At 41.2% G+C, this 25198-nt stretch overlaps 1 protein-coding gene across 3 annotated transcripts in view; it reads left to right on the top strand.

Annotated features, from left to right (window-relative positions):
* The window catches only part of BMPR2 (bone morphogenetic protein receptor type 2), a 106048-nt gene extending 99033 nt beyond the window's left edge, over positions 1-7015 (top strand). For 2 of the 3 annotated variants that reach the window (XM_009284646.2, XM_009284648.2), the window contains 3 exons: positions 2160-2332; positions 3420-4699; positions 6169-7015. In XM_009284646.2, the coding sequence (XP_009282921.1) occupies positions 2160-2332; positions 3420-4699; positions 6169-6419 (1704 nt within the window). In that variant the 3' untranslated portion in view covers positions 6420-7015. The remainder of the gene's footprint in view (positions 1-2159; positions 2333-3419; positions 4700-6168) is intronic. The other variant, XM_009284647.2, reaches the window with a different exon arrangement.
* The last annotated feature ends 18183 nt before the right edge of the window (positions 7016-25198 follow it).

Below are 25198 nucleotides of genomic sequence, written 5' to 3'. Positions count from 1 at the left end.
CCTTTTCATTTGAGAAGTACAAATAAAAAGCAATGTTTTATTTTTTAGGTCACATAATTAAGGCACTCAAAAGATGTGGAATCCTAAATTTATGATTACCTATGCAGTCTCAGTCTGCTCCTTGAACATATGCGTTATGATACAGACCTTTATTAGCAGTATTGTTTTTCACAGTATAAATTAACAATCTGAGCAGATGATGTGCATAAAATAATTCAAGGGCTATAAACTGAGTGGAGATGTTAGCAGCATTCTTGTCTCATTTGCCAAAGCCAAAGCAGGGCCCAACCTTGACTTCAAAGGTCAGGACTGAAGGATATTAATAGAATAATAGAATAATGCAGATTTCCTGTCCCTTCTATCTTTTTTGTGAGTGCTAGAACTTCTAAATAGTGCATTTTAGTATAGATCTCTTTGAACCTGAAATTAATAGAAAACACATTACTGTGGTAAATGTGAAGCTCTAGAACTTCAGTTTTGTTAACTATCTGTACAGTCATCACTGTGCTCCTTTCATGATCCTTAAAACATCAAAAAGAAAGGATCTGCTAGACGAGAGACAATATTAAATAGGTCAGGACTGAAGGATATTAATAGAATAATAGAATAATGCAGATTTCCTGTCCCTTCTATCTTTTTTGTGAGTGCTAGAACTTCTAAATAGTGCATTTTATCTCTTTTCTCTTTGAACCTGAAATTAATAGAAAACACATTACTGTGGTAAATGTGAGAACTTCAGTCTTCAGTTTTGTTAACTATCTGTACAGTCATCACTGTGCTCCTTTCATGATCCTTAAAACATCAAAAAGAAAGGATCTGCTAGACGAGAGACAATATTAAATTAAACACTGGTTAAATTTACTGCCGATGAAACCTGTAGGGGAGAGTCTTACAAAGGGGCAAGACAGGAGATTAGGGTGTCCACTGACTTAGATACATCTAAATTGTGACTAAATCAAGTCCTGAAAGCCAAATGAAGGCTTTTTATTCTGGGAGAGAAAATGGATCCAGTACACTATCCTGTCATTGTCTCTGAGGGTGCTTTTAGACTCATGTCCCTCAGCTAAGAGGGGTGTAGTTGCTTAACCCCTCTTGGATCTACTGTGGGAAGGGAGATAAAAGGTTTGCTTGTGTGGGAGCTCATCCCCACCTGTGCAGCCATAGCCGCATCACTAAGCAGCAGTGACTTGCCAGATACAAGCGACGTCAGGAGCCCACTCTGTGGGTGAGGAACTCTTGGCTAGCATGCAGAGCTAGTCCTGGCTTTCACTGCCAGAAGCGAACAAGGCTGTTCTGTCACAGAGGCAGTCAGCAGGACCCACTGAATGCCTTAGTGCCCAGCTGGGACTATGCACAGTCATTGGTGCTGGAGAGGTTAAAGCTGGGCTGTAGATGTGAGATGTTCTGGCAAACCATATCCATGGCCCATACTCTGGATGCAGTGGAAGCTCAAGTGTTCAGTGCTCATGATTTCAGTTGTCTCCTCTCCAAGTCTCTGACCATATGGCAGCAGGTTTTGGAGGTCTTGAGATCTAATCCTGACTGTACCATTCACCCCACAGTGTGATCCCAGGAAGGCGTGTCTGTTTCTGTTTCTCCATCTGTAAAACACGGGCAGCAATAATCTCCTCCCATAGCGCAGACAAATTCACTGATATTTATGAGGCATTTGGATGTTACAGTAGTGAACAGAGGAGGAGAAGCATGATGAAATGAGCAAGGCTGTGTTATCTGCATACAGTGCAGGGAAGCAAGGCAGGGACCATTAGCTGAATTGTGAGGATAACAATGACAGCATTTCCAGAATATCATCAATCCTTAGTACACAGCTTTCATAAGGCAGGGAGAGTGAACTGAGCATGCATACATCAGAGAGGGCTGGCTGAAGGTTGTATGGACAATGGTGAATGTAGCTTTTCCTAAATAATTGTCTTCCTAGTTGGTGTGTGTGTGAGGTATGATAATATTAGTCCTGCATATTGCTGTTACTAGGGTAAGCTAGCTTTGAATGAGATTGTGTATCTTCCATTTCTCTTTCTCACCGGCTTGTGACTATTTTCATGCATACAGAATGCTGTCATAAAACAGTAAATTAGAAGCACAATATAAAGGGAAAATAATTTAAGATAGAGAGGTTTTGTTTGTTTGTCTCCTGGCAGGCTGTGAGGTCACTTAAAGAAACAATTGAAGACTGTTGGGATCAAGATGCTGAAGCTCGACTAACAGCGCAGTGTGCTGAGGAGAGGATGGCAGAACTCATGATGATTTGGGAGAGAAATAAATCAGTTAGTCCAACAGTCAACCCTATGTCAACTGCCATGCAAAATGAGCGGTAAGAAGAGAAAACATTTGGTTTTAGTCAGCAGTGAATGCCCAATGCAATGCTCAGCTCACTCCAGGAAGGAAGCTAGAGCACGCTGCTAGCTTAACGTTTCTGCACCTGTGAGGTGGGTGTGTGTTACATGAGCTAGTCTGCATATGGGTATTGTAGGACATGATCCTGATTGCTTGTGTTCTTAAGATCTCCTATGTGTCCCCAGAATTCAGGCACTTTTATGTAAACAACTGTACTTCTCACAGAGGGGCCTTTTAAACTGACCTTAGGCAAACTGTCCAGACAGACTTGCAAAGATATGAAGTGACTACGAATTGTCTTTAAGGACTCTTGCTAAATGATGCATAAAACTTCTGTTTAAAATGTTCTTCTAAAAACTGTGGATTTGCAGGCAATATCAGTTCAGGAAATCACCAAGTCTCAAACCTGTAGCTTTTCAGTTAAAGAACCACAGGGCCATCGTTTAAGTCATCATTATTCTGACCCCAGTGAGAGAGGTGCTGCGCATTCTCTGCTTATATATGATCCAGAAGGAGTGAGAATTTGCAGAACTGACATCAGTGCTTAGTAGTGTGCACTAGAGATGTGGATTTGAGAGAAGAGTAATGTTGCTGTATGTGGCAGTGTTTACTGTAATGAAAAAAATTATGTTCAAATCATAGAATACCTAAATTGGTAAAATAATAGATCTTTCATGGTTTAGGACCTTGTGACGTTTTCCCAGCATCACTTTCTCCATCTTGTGTGTTGAGTTCTTGTTGCCCTCCTTCAGCATCACTTCTCTGTAACTAGAGCAGTACCTTAGCAGTGAACTGGACAAACAGTATATTGGACAAATAGAAGAAAATTACTGTTATCTGACTTAGTTGTATAAATAACATCCATGACAAAATCCTAGTGAAACCAATTTTCTGCAACCCAGGATTTTTCAGGGAGATTACTTAAAGATCTAGTTTGTGCTGTATCTGTCCTTAGTTTATGCATGAAAAGAAACAGAGACATTCAGCTCTCTTAAATGAGAGGCTTTATAATATGAGGTGATTTTTACATATATGATCTTAATATCACTTATTTTTTCTTAAAGGAATCTGTCGCATCATAGGCGTGTATCAAAGATAAGGCCATATCCAGATTACTCTTCCTCCTCCTACATTGAAGATTCAATCCACCACACTGACAGCATAGTGAAGAACATCTCTTCTGAACATTCAATGTCCACTACACCATTGACTTCAGGGGAAAAGAATAGAAACTCCATTAACTATGAGCGGCAACAAGCGCAAGCTCGCATCCCTAGTCCTGAGACAAGTGTCACCAGTTTGTCCACCAATACTACCACCACCAATACAACTGGCCTCACTCCTAGCACTGGCATGACCACCATATCCGAAATGCCTTATTCGGATGAAACAAACTTACATACTACAAATGTCATGCAGCCAGGTGGGCCCACCCCTGTTTGTCTGCAGCTAACAGAGGAGGACTTAGAGACAAATAAATTGGATCCAAAAGAAGTGGATAAGAACCTGAAAGAAAGCTCTGATGAGAATCTGATGGAACATTCACTTAAGCAGTTTAGCGGGCCAGATCCACTCAGCAGCACTAGTTCCAGCTTGCTTTATCCACTGATAAAACTTGCAGTAGAGGTGACAGGACAACAGGACTTCACACAAGCTGGCAATGGTCAAGCATGTTTGATTCCGGATGTCCAATCTGCTCAGGTCTATCCTCTACCCAAGCAACAGAACCTTCCGAAGAGGCCTACTAGCCTCCCCCTAAACACCAAAAATTCAACAAAGGAGCCACGGTTAAAATTTGGTGGCAAGCACAAATCAAACTTGAAGCAAGTGGAAACAGGCGTTGCCAAGATGAACACTATCAATGCTGCAGAACCTCATGTTGTGACAGTTACCATGAACGGAGTGGCTGGGAGAAGCCACAGCATAAACTCTCATGCTGGCACAACCCAATATGCCAATGGGACAGTGCCGTCTGGCCAGACAACCGGTTCGGTAGCACAGAGGGCCCAGGAAATGCTTCAGAACCAGTTCAGTGGAGAGGATAGTCGGCTGAATATTAATTCAAGCCCTGATGAGCATGAACCCTTGTTGAGGCGGGAGCAGCAGGTTGGCCATGATGAAGGTGTTCTGGACCGCCTAGTAGACAGGAGAGAGCGACCACTGGATAATGGCCGAACAAATGCCAATAACAACAACAGTAATCCGTGTCCAGTGCAAGACACAGCTACAGTCAGTATCCAGAATGTAGCGAGAAATCCTGGGCAGACCCAGACTAGAAGAGCACAGAGGCCTAATTCGCTGGATCTATCAGCCACAAATAGTTTGGATAGCAGTAGTATGCAGTGTAAGTGCCTGCAGGACTTGAACAGTTTCCCTGACACTTTTTTACTTAATAACTACGTATATCTGCTTGAATAGAAAATACATCTGTGTCTCCTGTCCCTCCTCAAAGCATACTTAGTAAATCCCATACAAATTTAATTTCTATCAGCACAATTTCGATCTTCTCGATAAAGTCCTATCTCCATCAACTCCAGCACATGTTAGGTCACTGTCTTCCTTCCACATACATGGAATAAATCTGTCCTTTTATAACCTGTCTACTCTGACTCTAGGAAGGGAGTAATTTCTAACTTTCATTATTCCTTGCAAGGCACCTACCTTGGCAGCTGCAAAGCATGTTGAAAAAGCTTCCTATTTCTTCCTTCAGGGGCACATTATACCTTCTTTTCCTTATTTTCCTCATTCTCTTAAGAGTAGCTGGCTCTAAGATGCATTGATTAAAATAATTTATTATAATAACTACTTACATGCTTCGTTACTTTTAAAGCAACTGATTTTACTGTATTAGCCCAGCCTAGATGGACGGTCAGGCATTCTCTGCTTTGCTGTCTGAGCTCCAACAATTATAGCAGTCCTTTGTCAATTTACCATGTACATATTAAAAATTAATCAAAGTAGTTAGAGAAGGAATCGATTTTAATAGACTCCTTCAGAATAACTGCCTTAAGAGTTTTACGGCCAAAGATTTAAGAGGTTACAATGCGGCTCACCTTTTTATAGTAAGAACGTAATCATGTAGTTAAATTGGGTACATCCTCCGATTTTGTCTTTGGGCCTGTTGGAGCTGTTGGAAAGGCTTCCTAGTGTGCATTTTTAAGGGAATATATTTCCAGAATGCACTGTAGTCTTTGAAAGGTGCTTGCAAACCTCTGACTATGTTTAGACAGACGCTGTGATACTAGTGAAACAATCTGGGATGCTGGGCATGTTTGGAAAGAAAAGGTTTAGAAACAAACCAGAACAGATCTTTCAAGAAATGTAATTGAATATTCAGCAGTGGAATGTTTAAGCCTTCCTTTTAAGTAGGAAACCTTAATTTTTGTCTTAACATGTTGACTTGAGTTGAAAACTTATTGAGGTAAAGAAAAAAGATTATTGCAGTAACTTTCTTTAATTGAAGGTTAAGTTAAAGGGTTTGCAGGTTATGTAAAGTGAAAGTTTTTTTAACCATCAGATTTCTACTGCTGAAATTTTAGCATGATTAAAGTTGGTTTTGCCAGTTTTGCAACCCAACATTCCAAATCCTGACTTAGGATCTTAACAGAGAATGGACCATTTTGTCTCCAGGTGAGAGACAAAACACACAGTTGCTTTTGTGTGATAGATTTTGTTCTTTTGTTCTGTTTTGCATGAGTAACAACCCTGGACTCCCCAGTCTAATCTTATCTTCCTCATAATACTATTTTCTACTCTGTTTTTGGTTTTGTTTTTTTTGTTTGTTTGGGTTTTTTTGGTTTTTTTTGTCTTCAGTAGGTGACTCTTCACAGGATGGCAAATCGGGCTCAGGAGAAAAGATCAAGAAACGTGTGAAAACTCCGTACTCACTTAAGCGGTGGCGTCCTTCAACGTGGGTCATCTCCACTGAGCCGCTGCACTGCGAGGTCAACAATAATGGCAGTGACCGGGCAGTCCACTCCAAATCCAGCACTGCTGTTTACCTTGCGGAAGGAGGCACTGCCACCACAATGGTATCTAAGGACGCAGGAGTGAACTGTCTGTGAAATACTTTAAGAGCCGACAAATGACCTTTTTTTTGCGTTATTTGAAACAAACACGCAGAAGACATTTTAAAAAACTGCTTTCTCCTCCTGTCAGCAACCCCTACCAAGGACTCGCTTTAAATAGATTTCAGCTATGCAGAAAATTTTTAGCTTATGCTTCCATATTTTTTAATTTTGTTTTATTTTTTGAACGTTTTTGCACTTTTATTTAGTATCGCTAAAGTTAAGTCTGTCTGTTTTGACCACGGAATATATATATGTGTATCAAAAATGTGGTCTCAAAATATTTTTTTAAAAAAAAAGTAACAAAAAAAAGTATTGCTGATAATCAGTTTGGACCAGTTTCTTAAGGTCACTAAGATCATAAGCAGACTATAAGACAGGTTTGACTGCAGTGGTGTCTTGTAACCATGTTTTGATTTCTGTGCACAAGCTAGTCTGTATATTTCTATGTTACAAAGTGTATTCTCTTTTGAACCCCCTATTTTTCTCGTGTCATGTTGAAATGTGCAATAGTCTATAGTTCACAGTATGCTTTATTGAGAAGTGTGTTTCCAAAACTGCCACATGTTCCCCTTTTTGTATGTTAATTTTTCCCTGACATGAGCAGTCATATTCTCTTTTGAACCCCCTATTTTTCTCGTGTCATGTTGAAATGTGCAATAGTCTATAGTTCACAGTATGCTTTATTGAGAAGTGTGTTTTCAACCCTGCCACATGTTCCCCTTTTTGTATGTTAATTTTTCCCTGACAGTTGAGCAGTCAGCCAGTCATGACAGTGAACTTTGCACACCGTAGCCAGCTTGAAGCAGCTGCCTATATCACATTGTGCTCTGAGGTGACAATGCATGAATTTTCCCCAACTTGAAAGGGCTTTTAAAAAGGAACAAAAAAAAAAATCTGAGCTCAGTACCTTTCCTTTGATCCTTCCAAATCAAAATGTGTTTCCTTTATAGTAGTAGATGCTATTCAGAACTGTGAAGTTCTGAATAACAAAACATTGAACAAATGTAAGGAAACAATGTCAGCCATTTTTTTCCATTTTATTTTGTGTGCAGTTCACCCCCTGTATTTATGTAAAACCTTATTTAGATCACTAATGATGTACATTGAAAAATACATTTTATTCAGAAATCTTAATAACTGTCATACTTAAAAGCTCTAGCGAAGATAGGTTGTGAACGTATTTTGTTTACACAGAGGAAAAATCATGAATCTTCTTTGGCACAAAACAGTTTTGTGACGAGTCACAAATCTTTCCTGATTTACCTCCTTACCGACAGTCTGGGGTAAAATCAGCCTGATTACTTATGCAGGTAGGTGCATCCTAACTGACTGTTGTTGCTGAGTTGAGTTGAAACTCATCCTCCCTTCAGAGTTTTTAGAGTCCCTCATTCATCTTGTTAAAATTTATTGCATGCTTATAAAATTCATGGTTATGAGTGTTTGCAGGGGAGGGTTGGGGTGTTTTTCCCTCTGCTTAGACCCTTCTTTCAGTTTGTGTGCACATTGATTTTTAGGTGTCAGTGAACACGAATGTAATATCTATTGAGATAAATTGTTTTTTCACCATCTCAAGTAAACCTTACCTTCTTTAGAATGACTGTTTTTACTGTCTACTGAAAGAAAATTAATTTCCTTATTGGTCAGGACCTCCTTCCACCTAAGAAATATCCTTCCACTTTCTTTCTGATTGAAAACATTTCAGTAAAAACTATTTAGATAAAAAAGATATGACACGTGTCAGTCTTTGGTACTGAGTAAAGTTTTATCACTTTATCTGAAAACTGGTGATGTTCAAAGAAAATCTATACAGTCAGCCTGCCAAATTACTGTGGCAGGATACTGGCAGCAAACAATTGCCTCTCCCAGCCTGTCTCCTTTCAGCGGACTGAAACAGATGCTCTGTGCTTTCAAGCTCATTTGTTTCCTTGCTGTTATATTATTTTTTCCCCCTGAGGTGAACTTTGCCAACCCTGTTCTTCTATATCTGATGATACAACTAGCATGATATATGCCTTGCTATATCTGATTCTTGCCGTTTCCCAAACTCCCTTGTTTATGCTTGATTGCTATGATTTTTTTCTTGTAATGCTTCTTAATGTGTCTTAGATTCTCCTAGATATCTTCAAGTGATAACTCTATAAATCCAGACTTTGATTGAGTGTAGTTGTAGAAATACAAGCCATGAGACACATTTTGGGCTCCCTGTGTTCTTTAAGCACGAGTTCAAGTAGTACCTTTCATCTCTGAGGCGTAATTCTGTTATCCGCCTGTATAAATACACAGTTATATCTCCCCTCTTCAAAAATACAGCCTGGTTTTACTTTTAATTTGCTCTCCAGCTTCCCATCTGCTGCAATCTCGCATCCCAGATGTTGAAAACCTGCCAGTTGCTCAGCTGGGTTTCAAGACCCAAATCAGAATTTTTATCATTCTGTTCATAATGCTGGCTGTGGTTTTCTTTTGGCCTTCTTTGAGTCTCCATTTGAAGAACGGTATGTTGTTTTGTGATGATTGCTGTATCATGCACATTGAAGATTCTTCACTCCTTTCCCAATGACTTTTTGCTTTGCCTTGCATGTATCATCCATCAGCATTTCAGAATGTGGGCTGAAAAGCATATTTAGGACACTCCTACCTAACTTGAAACGCTCTGGGGAGAGAAGAGTTGTTTGCTCTGACTACTGCTTCTTTCTGCTAAGACAGATTTGCACCAGTCTTCTAGCCTTTCTTTTCAGGCCAGTCCTTTGTAAGAAATACAGCTTTTTTATGTGCAATGCAATCCAAATCATTTTAATAGGAGATGAAAATGTTGTTCTGCGGTTTTCCTTAAACAGTCTTAAAGCAATCATAATAGTTTTCTTTTCCTTTCTCTGTTTCTGTCACTTGCTGGAAGGCCTTTGGGATGAATTATAATTAGTAGAAAGTATTGGCTTTGTAATCTACCATGGATAAATATAATTTGTAACATGATAGAAATATGTACTTTATCACAAAATACCCTATAGATTAAATAGAGAAAAACTATTTAAAGGTCAGTCAAAGCAAACTCTTAAGTAGGTACCAAAATATTGTAATTCTGCACAGCTAGATGAGATCAGATTAGCAGTTTGGTTTTAATGCTTAATTTAGTAATGCCCTTTTTTGCTCACAACACATAATCCAATCTCCACAGAATACTTTCTCTGTAAATGAAATTACATTGAATTGTATCTCATACCATGGGGAATCATCCTTAACCAAACAAAATACATGTAAGAGAGAGAATTCTACAGATCAGACACATGGATAGTTGATAAATGTACAGGGGAGACAAATGTGTTTTATTTCTTTATGGTTTTGTTTGGGTTTTTTTAATAAGAAAAAAGGATAATGATGAAAGTTGATAATTTTCTATCAATTTTTCATGTATATTGCAGACAAGATAAATACAGCAAAATGAAAATAGAATGATAGTGTAAATACCTATGAATTGTGCCCCTGTCAAATGGGCAACAGTAGAATATTTGCTATGGTAATTTATAATGTATAATTAAAGTAAAATGTTAGAGCAAACATTTGTGATGTTTGTATATATAAGCCAAAATCCAAAATCTTACTGGTTTTAGAAAATGACGTGCTAGTAGAAGCCAGAAGAGTTGCTTAGGTTAATGCATTGTCTCTTTTTCTGTTTCCTATAATAAGAGATACTCACCAACATAACATGGTTTTTAAAATGTGAATTCAAACCATTTGAACAGGCGTGCCTCATAGTCAGATTTGTTTTCTTCTAAAATCGGTATTTACAAGTCAGATTATCTGCAACACTTCCCCTGAATTTGCTTATAATGCTCTATAGCTTCACGTGCTAAACAATCAGTATTAAAAATGCCTTTCTTGAAACTCCAAGATGCGCTTAAATTGCGCAGCTAAAGGTAAAGGAATTCCTAATTTAAAAGAAAACCAATTGATATTGTCATCATTAGAATATTCTCAGAAACAAAGAACATTTCTGTTTGTGTTTTGCTTTCTTACTGCTGTTCATTTGTCTCTTGTTTCCATATAGAAAATTACCTAATTTTCAAAGGCAACAGAGTTTCTTTTTTTTTCAGTGCACTGGGGACAAAAAAAAAAGGCAAGATGGATGCTGGCAGGCTTCAGGAAACAAACAAACAACAAAAAAACCCTCACCTTATAAATACGTTTAGGAAGTACTTATCTTCCCACCTGTCAACTTTCTCTAAAAGAAATCTTTAATCCTACCTGCCTCAGAAAGAAGAATAAGGAAGTTCTGTATTTGTATGGAATAGATTATTGGGCCACATTTAATAATAATGAATTGTTACTTACAAAATACGTATGTATACATTGTATATGCCATAGTTTAAGTATTCAGTGCATTTTGCTCTAATGATACTCCTTTTTTAAATGTTAAAAAAAAAGTCCACTAATATAACATTACTAAGTCTATGTTCAGATTATAATTTTCTTTCATGAAAAATATTCAAAAGATCATAGCCATTCTGCCATTGAAACGTTATTATGGAAAGTTCCAGCCTAATTAGGGAGAATTTTAAAATTCACATATTTAGTCAATACAGGAGAAATTAATTATGCTGTAATTTTTATTTGTATAAAAATAATGGCAGTTCCCAGTGCTGAAACGGGCTGTTTTTAAGTCATAAAAATAATAATTGCCGAGCACAGTAGCATATACGTGACCTGATGTCTCATTGGAAAATTTGGAGCAGCTTATCAAAGAAAATTGAAATAGGATTGATTAGTCTATGAAAGTTGGATTACAGACTGGACAATTTAGTATTTTGCCTAAATCTGGTTTATTTGAATTTTTCTGTCTGGTCTCCCACTATCCATTTTAACAGGTAAATATATTAACCTCTTTTTTTTTAATGTGCTTATTATTTTTTGTTCAACTTTAAGCCTTTCTTCAGTGAAAAAGCTATACATATTGCAGTGAAGCCAAATATATATCTTTTATGTAAACTCTGTATGTATTTAGATGCATATGTATGTTGTGCATAAATTCCAGGATTAAGTTCTGTGAGTTACAGCATCAGACAGTAGCACTGGTAGCAAGTATAATGTTGTTCTTCATATGCCATTTTTAAGTCGTCTTTAGTGCATCACAGTAAAATTGGGATCAGACTGTGACATATAGTCCAGTGGTGTGAGATCTCCTGTGACAGACTTGTCACTGATTGTTTAGGTGGAATGGATTTATGAGAGAGAGAGAAAGCACATGACAAACTTTATCTGAAGCTTGAGTAATTTAAGGTACCTCTCTTAAAGATCAAAAAATAACCCAAAATACTTAATACATGATAATTTTTACAAGGCTTTTTTATATAGTAGCTATAGTTAACGTGTGTGGTTGCCATTTAAACATAGTATTTTAGTCCATTAGATCCAATTAAATTTTAGGCTTCTATATTGTCATATAAAACTGTAGCTGTAGAAATACATCCCTTTTTTGACCACCCCACCCCCACCCCCCAAAGCAGGTTCACTTTTGATGTGAAATGGTAACAAATCAGATTTCTCATTTCAAGGTTTCTTCTGTACTGACTAAAATTGGTAGCAGAACTTCCACTTCTGCAGGTAACAGATTTAGGCACTCCTGTGAATCAAAATGGGAGTTACGTTTGGCACAAGTGTGTCTGAGGAAATCAACGTCTAATCGGTTAGCGCTTGAGCCGAATGCTGTTGAAGTCAGAGGAGTCTGCCATTGATTATGAGCAAAGGAGGGCTGGGTTCTGCTGGCAGTGGTTTTAAAAATTTCTTGGGAGGATTAGCCCTGGGAAAGCTAAGGTGGAATGTGGGACCACATGGGCGAACCCTGGCTACTGACGTCTTGAGGGGTGTTAGCTGATGCCTCTGTTGAGGCTGCCGGGCTAGGTCAGTACCAGTGCAGCTGTGGTTATTGCCAAAAAGTAGAACTGCACCAGTGGGAGTGGAAGGTTTCAAGATAAATCCTCATTTACACCAAAGCCCTTTAATGTTGATGTGGGCTTCATGCAGGTCTGATTTAGTGGCTGCTGTGGTGCGTTACTAATATGAATTACTTTTTATGCCCATTTCTATTTATTTCACTGTGGTTTAATATACATATGTGCATAATAACCAGGAACTAGTCGGAGTTACGTTAATTTATAATGTAATCGTCAGGTATTTTTAAAAGCCTATTGATCAGCAGTTGTGTAAATTTGCAAGTCACTCAGTGGGTTAACTTCAATGCATACATCATGCTTCAACAGACAGAGTAACCGTCACAGTAAGGAAGGATTTCTTCAAAGTTCTTGCAGGCTTCTGCAGATACATTACAGGAGCACACATCCGTCAGGGGCATAGCATCTTGCCTGGTACCTATTTTAAAGCAGAAATAATTAGCCTTTATAACTTCCTAGTTTCAAGGTCTCCCAAAAGTCAATTTTTGTGGCCCATTCACTTGTTTTTAAGACAGAGCAAAAATGTGCGAGGTTTATTTCTAGAGCACTCGATTCACTTTTTTTGTGCTTCAGAACTGTATCATGAAGTATCACACTTCAATCTCGTTTATTCAAAAGGAAAGAAAATAGTTAATGTTTCTGTAGTTTGTAAAAAGTCATAAGAACAAAGAAACAGGCAAGTCCAAGTTACAGCTGACTTTCATTTGTCACTTTTGAATTTCCTGATTTGTGACTCTTCTCTCTCTTTCACACTGTTGAAATGTATTTAAAAAGGTTTGTATGTAATGTTTCTTGTCTGCTCTTTGTCTCTAGAGGAACGTGTGCTCTATTCACATTTATATAAGCTGGAATCATATTTTACAATCGCTGTTGATTATTTTCCCCCCAAATGCAGTGTAAGAGGAAAATGAACATGGCAAAGACTGATTTCTAGGGTTTGGTCTTCTGTAGAAGCTGAAATAAGGAGATGTGAAACTGCCGCTTTCCTTATGAAAGACTGTAAAGAAAGCATTACTTTCTGAGCGAGCTTTTCTGGGGAAGAGGGGGAGGAACCCTAGAATATGGAGTCTCATCAGAACCCTTTTGTTAACGGGTATTTTTGGTTTTTCTCTCAAATGACTGAGGAAATATCATGTATGAATTTATAAATAATTGCTTTCAGTTATTTCTTTTGTATAAGCTGCCCGATACCCTTGCTATGCTGTATAAGTTGTGTTTCATGGAACAGTGTGAGTATGAAATAAAAAGCTAATTTTTGTTTTTTAATCATCTGTGGATGCCACTATGAAAGCTGACATTGTTAAAGCCACTACAGAGTTTTCTATGAATACTTGTAAGAATTGCTTTGTTTATATATAAACCTAAATAAAGAGATTGTATTGATACAGAGACATTGGATAAGAACATTTAAAAGGCTATTCTTTAGGTCTAAAAGAAAAGGCTTGCTGTAAAATGGTGCATTATTCCATTTATTAAAGATCATATTAATGACAAAAAGCATGGTCTTTTGTGGGTTTGTCATGGTATTGGCCATGAGTAGTAAGACGTGCTCCCAGGAATGAGAGGAAAACCCCTGTTGCAGCTGTGTTTTGTTGGTTGAAGGATAAGGAACTACTTCATTACTGAGGGCTGAATGGGACTTTCAGACACCTTAGGCATGTGACAGATTGCACACTGCACTGTTACCAGATAATACTGTGAAATAATTAGGGCTTGCCGTTGCTACATTAATGCAGTGCCTCTGCTTGCTTTTTTGCCCATTCTCACCGGTCAGCCAGTTAAGATGCTTGTATTGGCAACTAAATACAGTTTTGTAGGCGTTTCAAAGCAGTAGGCCTTAAATGGCCTCTTGTCACACCTTGCCTGTCTGCTAAGTGTTTAAATGCAGAAAAACAAAAGGAAAAAAAAAAAACCAACAAAAGAAAACAGGAGAAGGAAGCATTAAACTAAATACTTTTCTCCTTCACTTTTGGTTGGGCTGCACTTGGGTAGAGCGCAGGATTGATGGCAACCAGGCATGTGGGAGGAACACAGCAAGCAACAACTTTTGCATGTGGGACAGGAATTAAAATAGCAACCCCCTATCCTTCCCACACAAACTATTGCACTCTTTCCCCTCCCCATGAGGAGACAATGTTGTGGCATTCTTACAAGCGGGAGCTTTCCCAGCCCAGAGCTGCTGGTCCTGTCCAACAGAAGAGATGGATTAAGTCAGTAGACGAACCCTGCAGATCTCCCCCGCTGACTGGCCTGACCCAGGAGTTTGCCTGCTACGCCTCCTGAAGGTAAGGCGCTGGGAAGAGACAGGTCTTCACTGCCGTCTCCTTTGTTTTGCTTCCTGGTGTTTTTCAACTCCTGATGCAAGAACTTCATTTTGAAGTTGTCGTCTGGGACTTTTTACTTTGCAATGAAGAGCTCTTCCTCTAGTTTCCCTTCTTCCGGTCATGCTTGCGGGCAACTTCAAGCTGAGCCGTTAACTGGAATCGCCACCGTACAAATGGTAGATACACTGTACCCGTACACAGGTGACGCTGTTCATTTGATCTCATCTTTCTCGCGTCCTGTGTGACTATTGGTAAGTGTGAGGAAGTTAGTGCTGCATGGTCTGCTGCTGCTAAGGCAGGCAGCAGGATGCTGAGGCTTTAGGACGTGGATACTTGTCCATGTGGATAACAGAGGGAAATGAATACAAAATGATCCTGATAACTGAGTATCGCCCCCACTAAGTTACCTTCCCTTCCTGACCAGAAGGAAAATATTAAATCTTCCCTTTAAAAAAGAAACAAGCCCCATCTATCTTTCCCTGTCTAGCCATCCAAATGCTAGCTGAGCTCTGAGGTAGCCATTCTGCCTATGCATGTGGAGGGAACTCGGTTTTCTCCACAGTTCTCTTTCTGCAGCGCAAACTGAGCCGTGCCGGCTGGGGTCGTGCTACCACCGCACTGCAAGCTCACTTGGGCGATGGTCACCACAGCTTTGAGGCAAAGTCTTAGACGAAGTGCAACTAAACTCAACTTAATGCCGTGTCACCAGAGTGGTGAACTCTTTTCTTTGGTTCCACTCCCAGTGTTCCTGGGTTTACCTTGGCCTTGGGAAGGGGTTCCACATTAGCACTAACTCCGTAGCGTGAGCACCCCAGACCCTACAGTGCTGCAACACACATCTTGCACCTTAAAGCACCAAGCACTGTACTGTGGGACCTCACTAGTTCCAGCACTTTCCATTACACGCAGATTGGTGGGACTCCTCCTGCACCTCAGTTGCTTCGTTGTTTCTATCTCTCCTCTTTACTTAATTCTTGTTAATTTATTTTTCTCCATCCACAGTGATGATTTTTGCAAGCAAATAAGAAAGTGGTGTATGTCCTATAGCTCTGTGGCCAAAAAGCTACCTCCAAAATGTGAAGAAAGGAGACAGAATCATTTCTTGCTGTCATAAATAAGGAGGAAGCAACAAACTGAGGAAAGTAGCGTATGGGTTGAGCACCTGCCTGTATGGCAAATCACCTCGGCCCCACAAATGAACCTAGAAACCCCTGGCTACAGGGAGGGACTGTTACAAGCCTCGCTTCCCCTGCGAGCAGGAGGCAGACTCCGTGTTCTAGGCTGGACCTGCAGCTACCTTGGGGGTTTCTGCCTCAGAAAAGGATTAGGACATTAGGAGAGTTATTGACAAGGAGAAGGTCCCTCCCTGAAAGAGAGCACTGTGCTTATGTGCAGTGGCTTGCTGTTGGCTCAAGATGGCTGAGCAACACCAGCTCACAGGAAAGACAGGCTGGCTAGCCAGGTCTTATTACCTATGTGTGAGGCTTTAAGGACAGGCCTACAAAGCACTGTATCCAGAGATCTCAATGACATTGGTGGGAGCCTGAGACCTCTGAAGTCCTCCCAGAAACAGCTCCAGGGAAGTCAGATTTCCCATGAGGTTGTAGCCAGGGAGAGTCAGTGGGTGCCAGGGACGCCAGGAGCGCTGGGAACCACGTGAAGCTCTCATTTCCTTGGGGCACAACAGGCCCGTTCCCTGCTGCCCTGCCCTGCGTGGCAGCTCTGCCTCTGGAGTAGGGGAGAGAAGCTGGTGGCAGCACTGCAGCAAGTCAGGGAGGGATGCTGACCTGATCAACACAGAAATAACAAGTTATGCATGCCCGTTCACTAGTGCCCTGGACGGAGGGGCTGCTGCTACCAAGGAAGGCTGGGAGCGTGTGTGGGGGGCAGCCGTGACAAAAGAAGTAGACACCCCCCCAGCAATTATCACTCCTTGCTGACAGCAAGAGCAGCCAAGTCCTGCCCTACCCCGGCAGGTGTGGCCGAGTCTTATCCTCAGGGCATCTGAGAAGCCTTGACTCAGCTCTGCAGTAACAAACTGTTAATGGTGAATTTTACTGATATATTTTTTTTACTGGGTGCGTGAGCTACTTAGGCTTAAGAAACAGTCTCCTTGTAGGTTTCCCTGCGTGACCTCATATACTTACCTCAGCCAGCTCTCTCCTGCAGAAATAACAACCACTTTTATTCGGCTTTTGCTTTGCTAATGGGAAATGAAAGTAAAACAACAATAATTATATTCCTCTTTGTTCCAGAGCAGTGATGCAGCTGCAGAACGTACTTTGTGGAACGCAGCCACGTCAGTCTTCCATTTGTTTCCATTCAGGGTTTTTTCCCCATTTACTTCTTGCTAATTCTGATGTTATGGAAATTCTCCACGTGCAGGAGATTATAGACATCTGCTTACTGCCATGACCCAAAGCACGTTCTATTGGATAAGGAGGTTAATTTTCCACAGGCAGGAAAACTCGACTATACCAAAATGTTTGTATCTGTGTAAATTGAGCTTTTCATGTTAGCCTGAAAGGTTGTCATTCTCCATCCACCAAGGAGTTGAAATGGTTTGATTCCTAGAATTTAAATGGCATACTTGGTCAGGGGATCTTCCTTTTTCAGCTCTCAGTACCACAGGGAAAGTCTGCAAGAAATCCACAAATGGTGATCTGAGCCGAAGTCATGCTTTGGGGATCACTCATGCCTCCTTTACAAAGATGACAGATAACGCTGCCTGAGGACAGCTGGTAGACTCTGGGGCAGCCCTGTCAGTGAGCGGTCTGTGGAAGATGATTAAGGAAAGCAAGTCTGTATTTACTGTGCAGCGTCTGAGCAAATGGCATTTCTAGATGGGGCTTGCATAGGCACTGGAAAAATGTTAAGGATGCGAATATTGAGAAAGGTTGGAAACACCTGATCCAGGTGCATTTCAATTCCTGATGGGAAGGACAGGAGCTTCCCAAGACCCTCTATCACGGTCTAAGCACCTTTTGAGAATGAGGACATACCCCCAGTACAGAGCAGGCATCGTTTGGGCAAATGACGGGCAAAAGCCAGTAGGTAGTCTCTCAAGTGCACAAGGTGGATTTGAGGAAGGGGAAAGAGCATGGAGGGAGTGTAGAGATATTTATTTCAGGCATCAGCAACACGGTAGGACTCAGCATTTGTCTTTGGCCCTATTTCTTTGTTGTCCCTGCCAAGTGCTAATAGGAAAGGATAGCGTAGGGCGTTGTGATAAAGAGGGTACAGAGGTTGTACAGCTCATTTTATTAGTGTCATTGCTTGCAACAGGTCTGCAAGCAGCTCCTAGGAATGGTACAGGCTTTTTTGCTTCCCTCTTTCACTTAGTGCAGCCTTTATTTGCAAGAAGTTCATGCGACGGGCTATCAGATTTCCTAATCAGAATGACCAGAAATACGGTTTTCATAAGGTACTTTTATATGCATGGAACTGTGTGCATAAGAAGTGAGGTTAGTTTGTGCTCTGTCTCTGGTTTTGTTACTGATGGTTAGTCTGTATTTTTTGCAGTGACTGGTATTTTACCAGTCTGCCATAATATTGAAATTACACCTGTTTTCTCAATCTCTTCTCCCTTTCTCCGTCTTTCTCCCCCTCCTCCTTTCCTCTTTTTGGAAAGGCAATAATTGAGCCCTGCAGATATGTTGTAAAGAGTAACTTCTAGCACCTCCAGGCCTCTGGATTAGGTAAAAAATCAGATCTGACACAGAGCATTGTAGCAAGTTGTAGCTCTGACTGTAGCCCATGAGGTAGGTGTGGCTGCTGCAGGTATCAGTTTTACCGGTGCAGCCAAGGCGTGTATGGGTGGCCAGAGCATCTCCTGCAGGAGGGAGGCCTTGCTGGATCTCTGCTGAGGTGGAAAGTATTTATTGGGAACCTGCACTTCTGTTGCCACGCCAAGAATTTTCTTGCAGGACCGTTAAAAATTCTGAACCAAGCCTCAGGAACAGCTGGCTTAAAATCACTATTAAGCAGGCTAATTTTATTTATTGTTTGTTTCTGGAAAACCAGAATGCAAGTGAATCATGTGTTTGAGCTTTACCCTGTGATCATGAGGGATAGAAATGTGCTTTTAAGGCACAGGCAAGCTCCCATCTGCTTACATAAGCCATGAACTGAGACTGTAAGTGAAACGTGAGGTATTTGCAGACAAGCAGAAGCAAGCAGCAGTATCAAAAAGGCTTGATTTGGGCACTGTGTTAACCCTAGCATAGCAGCCAACCACAGGAGGTACTCACAGGTTCTCCTGTTGCAAACCAGCAGCGGCCAACAAGCTGCAGACTTGGGAAGCCTTCCCCTATTCCGGGTTGGGGTGCAGGAGGCAGGCAGAGGAACTGAACTCTGCTAGGGGAGGGAGGGAAGCAGGAGGAACGAAAGGTTGGTTCATGATCCGCCCCTGCTGGGATGCCAGCTGGGAGACCTCTGGCTCCGTGCTGGTGCATGGCAGAGCTGAGCAGCAGCTCTTGCACACTGAGTTTTTCCTCAGCATGCAGCCATGAGGCAAGTATGCTTAGGCAGTTGCCCCTCTCCTTGGGGGAGACAGGCATAGCCCAGCATGCAGTTCAGGGTGGCTGTCGTGCTGCGTTTTCTCCTGCAGCAAGAGGGTTTCTGTGAGCTGCCAGGCAGGTTGCAAGCGTGTTCAGGGAAGCCAGGCAACACATGAGGGTCAGGTGTCCGCATCACCTTCCTTCCACCACCACTGCACAAACCCGCTGCTTTGGGCAGGCTGTTGAGGCTTCTTTGGAAAGACCCCAAGTAGACCTAGTCCAAGGATTTACTCGTCTCTGCTCCAAGGATAAGAGACAACCTGCAGGCTCGCCACTATGAAGCATCAGTCTAGCCATGCCAACCATGACTGCTGGAGATGTCTGAATGCTCCTGCTGAGCAGAGTGAGCCTGACACCCTGGCTGAGCGTCGGATGAGGCTTTGGCTGCTAACAGCAGCCCCAGGCTTGGGGCTTTGCCCAGCTTTTCTTTTTTCATCTTCTCAAAGATCACATCCTCTCTCCCAGTGATGGCGCTCTGGCTCTCCCGGAGGCAAAGTCAGGCTGAACGCGAGGTGCGAGGCATGAGGACAACTGAGACAAACTGATGTTTGGTTGAGATGTAACCGAACTAGTTAAAAGCTCCCCTGCACCCCATGGCTGAATGCAAGGACGATTCAGAACACCGCTTGATCCATTCTTTCTAAGTAGATGTTTTCCCAAATCATAGAATCCCATGCTCCCACCCCATCACACACTCTGCTAAAGGTAATTAGTTTAACTACAGGGCTAATATATGTATGTGGAGGGAGAAGCAAAATCATTTTGTCACTGCCTCTCAGTGCATGAATAAGCCACGCCAACATGATTTCACAATCTCTTTAGCTTTTCTAAATGTTATAAAAACAAACAGAAGCAAAACAAGATTGTAGGCCTGAATCAGAAGGAGCGATCTCTCTTCTCTGCTCTCTTAAGTGAACAGTGTCTATAGTTATATGCATGTTTTCCCAAATCATAGAATCCCATGCTCCCACCCCATCACACACTCTGCTAAAGGTAATTAGTTTAACTACAGGGCTAATATGTATATGTGGAGGGAGAAGCAAAATCATTTTGTCACTGCCTCTCAGTGCATGAATAAGCCACGAACATGATTTTCTCTGCTCTCTTAAGTGAACAGTGTCTATAGTTATATGCCTATTAATCACATATACAGGATGTTTATCATCCTACAATACGGCCATAAAATCTACATTATTGAAATATTGTCATTTATCAAATTAATTAATAATGTCAACAATTGAAATAAATATTTTACAGAATATAGTTCCATTATACTCACAGTACAGAACTTGTGCCGGTGGCTTGTAGGAGCAATCAGTGTTTAATGTTCATAAATCAAGAGTTTCCTTCTGTAGTTCGTATGCATTCTTCTGCCCTGAGACTAGAAATACAGAAACACATTACATCTCTATACACAACACAAATACAGACAAATCTCTGTATTATATTTGCAAGCTCTGTAAATATGTGCTAGAAATATTAAGGTTTTGAAAGATACATTAAAGAAAAATTACTTGCTTCCTAAAAGGAAGGGAAGTTTTATTGCTGGAGGGGAGGAATCATGTACAAATTATCATTCAGCATCTTTCTTGCAGGATACCTGGGGGAGATTAAATTGTGTCTTATTTAAATGAACTAGGCCACTTCTCTCAATGTTACCGAAACCAAAGATTCAGAAATGTGGTGGACAACATGCCCTTCCTGCTGCTCGGTCTCTTCCCCCAACAGAACCAAGAACAGTTGCAGTCACTCTCAGCCGGCAAGAGCTCATGTTGGTGAACCAAGTTTGACTCCAAACTGCCCCTTTCCTTCAGCAGCTGGACACTCACAATGAGGTTATTGCTTAGTGTTACTGCTGTCATTTAACGTGTTCAGAAAATTGAGCTGTATGTGTTGAAAAACATGTAGCATGTAGGTGAACTTAGCACTGGTTTCTAAAGAAATTAACCTTGTACTTCTCCCAGGTAATTATGTGTGCCATGAACTCGCAGTGGAAACATCTCTCGAGCCTGCAGTTAAGTGTTGCATTGAGAAACAGGGTTTGTCTGTCAAAAATGTGTTATCTTAACGCCAGTGAGGCATTGAAGCCTCAGGATGTTATTTATATGATAACTTTTCTTAAAGATTGTACTTCATAAAATGTGGTAAGAGCGCATTTTGCTCTAAGTTGTCTGTTGCTTATCGCATGTAGTTTGATTTATGTCCAAGGTCCCATCTGTTGTTTTTTTATTTTTTTAATCTTAATACCTTATTTCAATCTGCTTGTCTCCTCAAATCCCTCCAGATATTCTGAAATATTAACTAGGATCTTACAGGTTTTGTGTGAAGCAAATTCTATTTGTCCTATTTTTTTAAATGTCTTTTTCTCCTGTTGATGTTGAACACCCACATAAACAAGCAAAACAAATGCACTCTGCAGGGGAGAGATGAGAAATGCAGTGAAATATCCCGCGGCATAATCTAATGTTTAGATTAGACTCCCAGAATCTTTAATCTTTCAACCTTCAATATTACTTGCAACAACTGTAGGTAAAACAATTTCAGGCAGTGTATTTATTGCTCTTTTACGTGTGCTGCTTTGCATTCATTTAATTCTGGAATAAGACAAGAACATATTTGAAGCTACTTGGAGCACAGTCATTTTCCATAAGGTTTGCTATTATTACTATTATTTTTAACAGCACATTTTTCATATATATATTACTATGAGCAGTGGGCGGTTCTACTCATAAACATTCAGCCTTTAGTACAACAAAACTCCCTAAGTATTAGTTGTTTTGATAGCCGTACAGTGGGATTTGGGCCTATGAACTTAGTTAAACCTCTTTGACCCTTGTTTCTCTGCTTTTCATTCAGGGTTACTATTTTGACCACTTCTCTGACTTGTTTACACCCCTGTTTTCAGCAGGTTGCAAATTTGTTCATGCAGCTCTGTGTGTTTTATCAGTCTGCCTTCGAGGGCACTCTTGATATGCTTCCAACATTTGGATTGATTTGTTTGTATCTGCAGCTTTTACTACACACCGTATTTTAAGAAAGAACCAACACCTTGCATGTAAGGGGATGTCTGCAATACCTAGATTTACTCTCCCAACAATGACTACAAAGCAGTACATTTCGGAAGGCCTCTGGATAGGTGCTGAGTGCCTCCGAGTCGGTGGGAGGTGGGAGTGCTCATCACCTCCCTGGGGTGGCACTTCAGCGTGGTATGTCAGCATACCAGTATCTGCTCAGCTCATGCGGGCCAATGAGTTGATTAAAATACGAGGTAGAGAGGAGCTGAAGGCGCAGAGGTGGATCCTGCGTATGTGGGATCACCATGCCTCCAGTGAGTTTGGAGTCACTGACGTGACTGAAGTCACCAGAAGGCTGGTTCAAGTGATACTGGTAGGAGGCTCACAGCCTCTGTGCCGACAATGAGTTTCATTCCTATTTTTTGGATCACTGCACCATTACATTAGGTGTTGTGGCCAGAGTAAGGGCGTCATGGATGTGAAGAAACCCCAGCCTAAAGGTTCCACGTGAAACCATATGAAATGTGTTGTTCAAAGTTGGCCTGGACAGTGTTTGGCAAAGTCCGAAGGCAGTAAGGAGTGTGACAGCTGAAACGAAACCCGGATCTCGGGAGGTGTGAATTACAAGGAGAGTCTGGGGGGATCTGGATCCAAGTTATTGGGGACTGGGGTTTTGTTTTGGGTTTTTCTGTGTAATTAAAAAAAAGTTTCAAAGCTATTCTCAAGTAATTCATAATCTGGCTTTAGTTGTTTCCATTATTTCCATAAGGTGTAGGAGTAAGATCCTGTTGTAACACATTTGTTACAGTTTAAACAAATTAATGTGTGAAGTATCTGGTGTTTGATTAGGTCTGAGTACATGACTTTACATGTTCAACTTCCACGTCTAATGCATGTAAAGCAATACAACTGCTGATGAGCAGTATGCATAAATGCCTTGCTTTATATTCTCATAACAACTGTGTGGAGCAGTGCCATTTTTGCAGTGTGACAATAATGTGGGAAGTACTATAATTGTCACAGATATCTTCTGCATTCAAAGTCGTGACTTGGCTCTATAACATGCATCATGCAAATAAATATGAATCAATACCTTTCATTTTTGGCCTCTTCAAAACAGTAACAGGAATTAGAATGTGTTCAGAATATTTTATGCCTTAAAATTATCGTTATGGCACACTGCTTCCAAACAACCCCAGTATTTCTGGGGAGGATAAACTGTCCAAGGGATGAAAGCCTGCTGAGCAACTGTACTGGCACCGGCAGTGGGTGCTGTGACAGCAGGAAGAACTGCAAAGAGGATTGCATCTTCTGCTCTTGACTGAAAATTGCAGCGAAGAAGTGAAATAAATGCTGCATAGGTTAACCTGCTTTAGGACAACCGTGTGCTGTCCTGGGCTGCCACCAAAGCAGCAGACACGTTCCATTTATTTCTCCAGACGCGCCAGGGTGCTGGTTTTCTACCTCCTGGGCATTTACCTGCGGAGCACTATGAAGCTCAGGTTCTCCTTTTCAATATATACATGGAGTCACGGAGGGAATTACGAGATTCCCTTCACCTCCAATGCCAGCAGTATGCAGCCCATACTGTTCTCTGCCTCTCGGCCATTCCTGGTGATGAGAGCACTGTCTCCTGGATATTTCACTAATTAAGTGGGTTACCTGGGATAACGATGCTTTGCCACATTATACCAGCATGGCTTGTAATGGCTACAAGAAAAGGACTGGGAAGTGGCCCTATGTATACGATTTATAAGGCAACTTAAGTAAATGGCACACTTTAAGAAAGGGATACAACAGGACTGATGGTGATCCGCCAGGCTTCTGGTGCCTTCCTTCCCTTGACATAGACGCCTTCAAGGGTAGCCCAGGATAATTCTCAAGACTGGGTAGAGCCTCTTGTAGCCAGTTTTGGTTGACCCGTCCTGCTATCCTGCAGGCCATATTACCAGTCTTTACAGTACCTGCGAGCAAGCATAATATCCGTCAAAAGAAATTTAATTAATCCAGAATGCAAGAGCTAAATTAATAACCATCTCATCACCAGAAACGCATCCGTCCTGTTCTCTTTTGCCAGTCTGATTTCTCATAAAAATCTCCTGACTCTGACAAGAGCTTTAACCTTCAAGGCTTTAGGTAGACCAGTGTCCAGGCATCCTTAAGGGCCTGCGCACATAATCTTGCTTTTCAGGTTTGTTAAAATTGTCAGCCACAAGAACGGAGCTCTTCAAAGGAGAAGTTGGGGCTTTCTAAGTGAAGGAGGCTTCAATCAGAAACAGCAAAGGAGAAGGGAGGAGGGAAAAAACCAAACCCAAGCACAACCAAGCTGAAGGGAAGAGAGAACGGTATGTAATTTGTTGTCACACCATTTGTGTCATAGCAATGGTATTCAGTTGCAACATGCAACTTGCAGGGCAATATCGAAAAGAATTTGGGTAAGTTCTGGTAGCCCAGAACTGGCATTTGCAATAAAGACAGAGAGAGGATTTATTGATTCCTTCACGTCTTGAAGGCGCTAAAGTGTGTTTATCTTGCATCTAAATAATCCAAACACATGAACTAAGGCCTATTTCATGCATGTGTTCACTTCTCTAATGTATAAATCAGGTTAAGAGGATACCGGCAGTTAAAAAGTATTTTTAAGAGATTGCAGTGAAGATGCAACTAATCTAATGGAAAAGAGTAAACACAGCAATTAAGGGAAAAAGGGGTCAAGTCTGCCTGGATATTACCCACGTATCTGGTGCCATCGTCGGTAACGCTAAGCCGGTGGCAAAGTGATTGGATAAACCGCCGCCGAGCCCTCGTCCTCTCGTATGGTGCATTTAGAGCTAAAAATAATTGAGCAGCCCCACTTCTAACGTGCAACCGTTTCCTTGGGACAGGCTCCGAGGCAAGGGTAAGCCGCAGCCGCCATCCCCGCCGGGTTCCAGG

This window comes from Aptenodytes forsteri, unplaced genomic scaffold, assembly GCF_000699145.1.
Source record: "Aptenodytes forsteri isolate BGI_AS27 unplaced genomic scaffold, ASM69914v1 Scaffold183, whole genome shotgun sequence".
NCBI classification, from domain to species: Eukaryota; Metazoa; Chordata; class Aves; order Sphenisciformes; family Spheniscidae; genus Aptenodytes; species Aptenodytes forsteri.
This window is presented reverse-complemented; position numbering and strand designations above follow the sequence as displayed.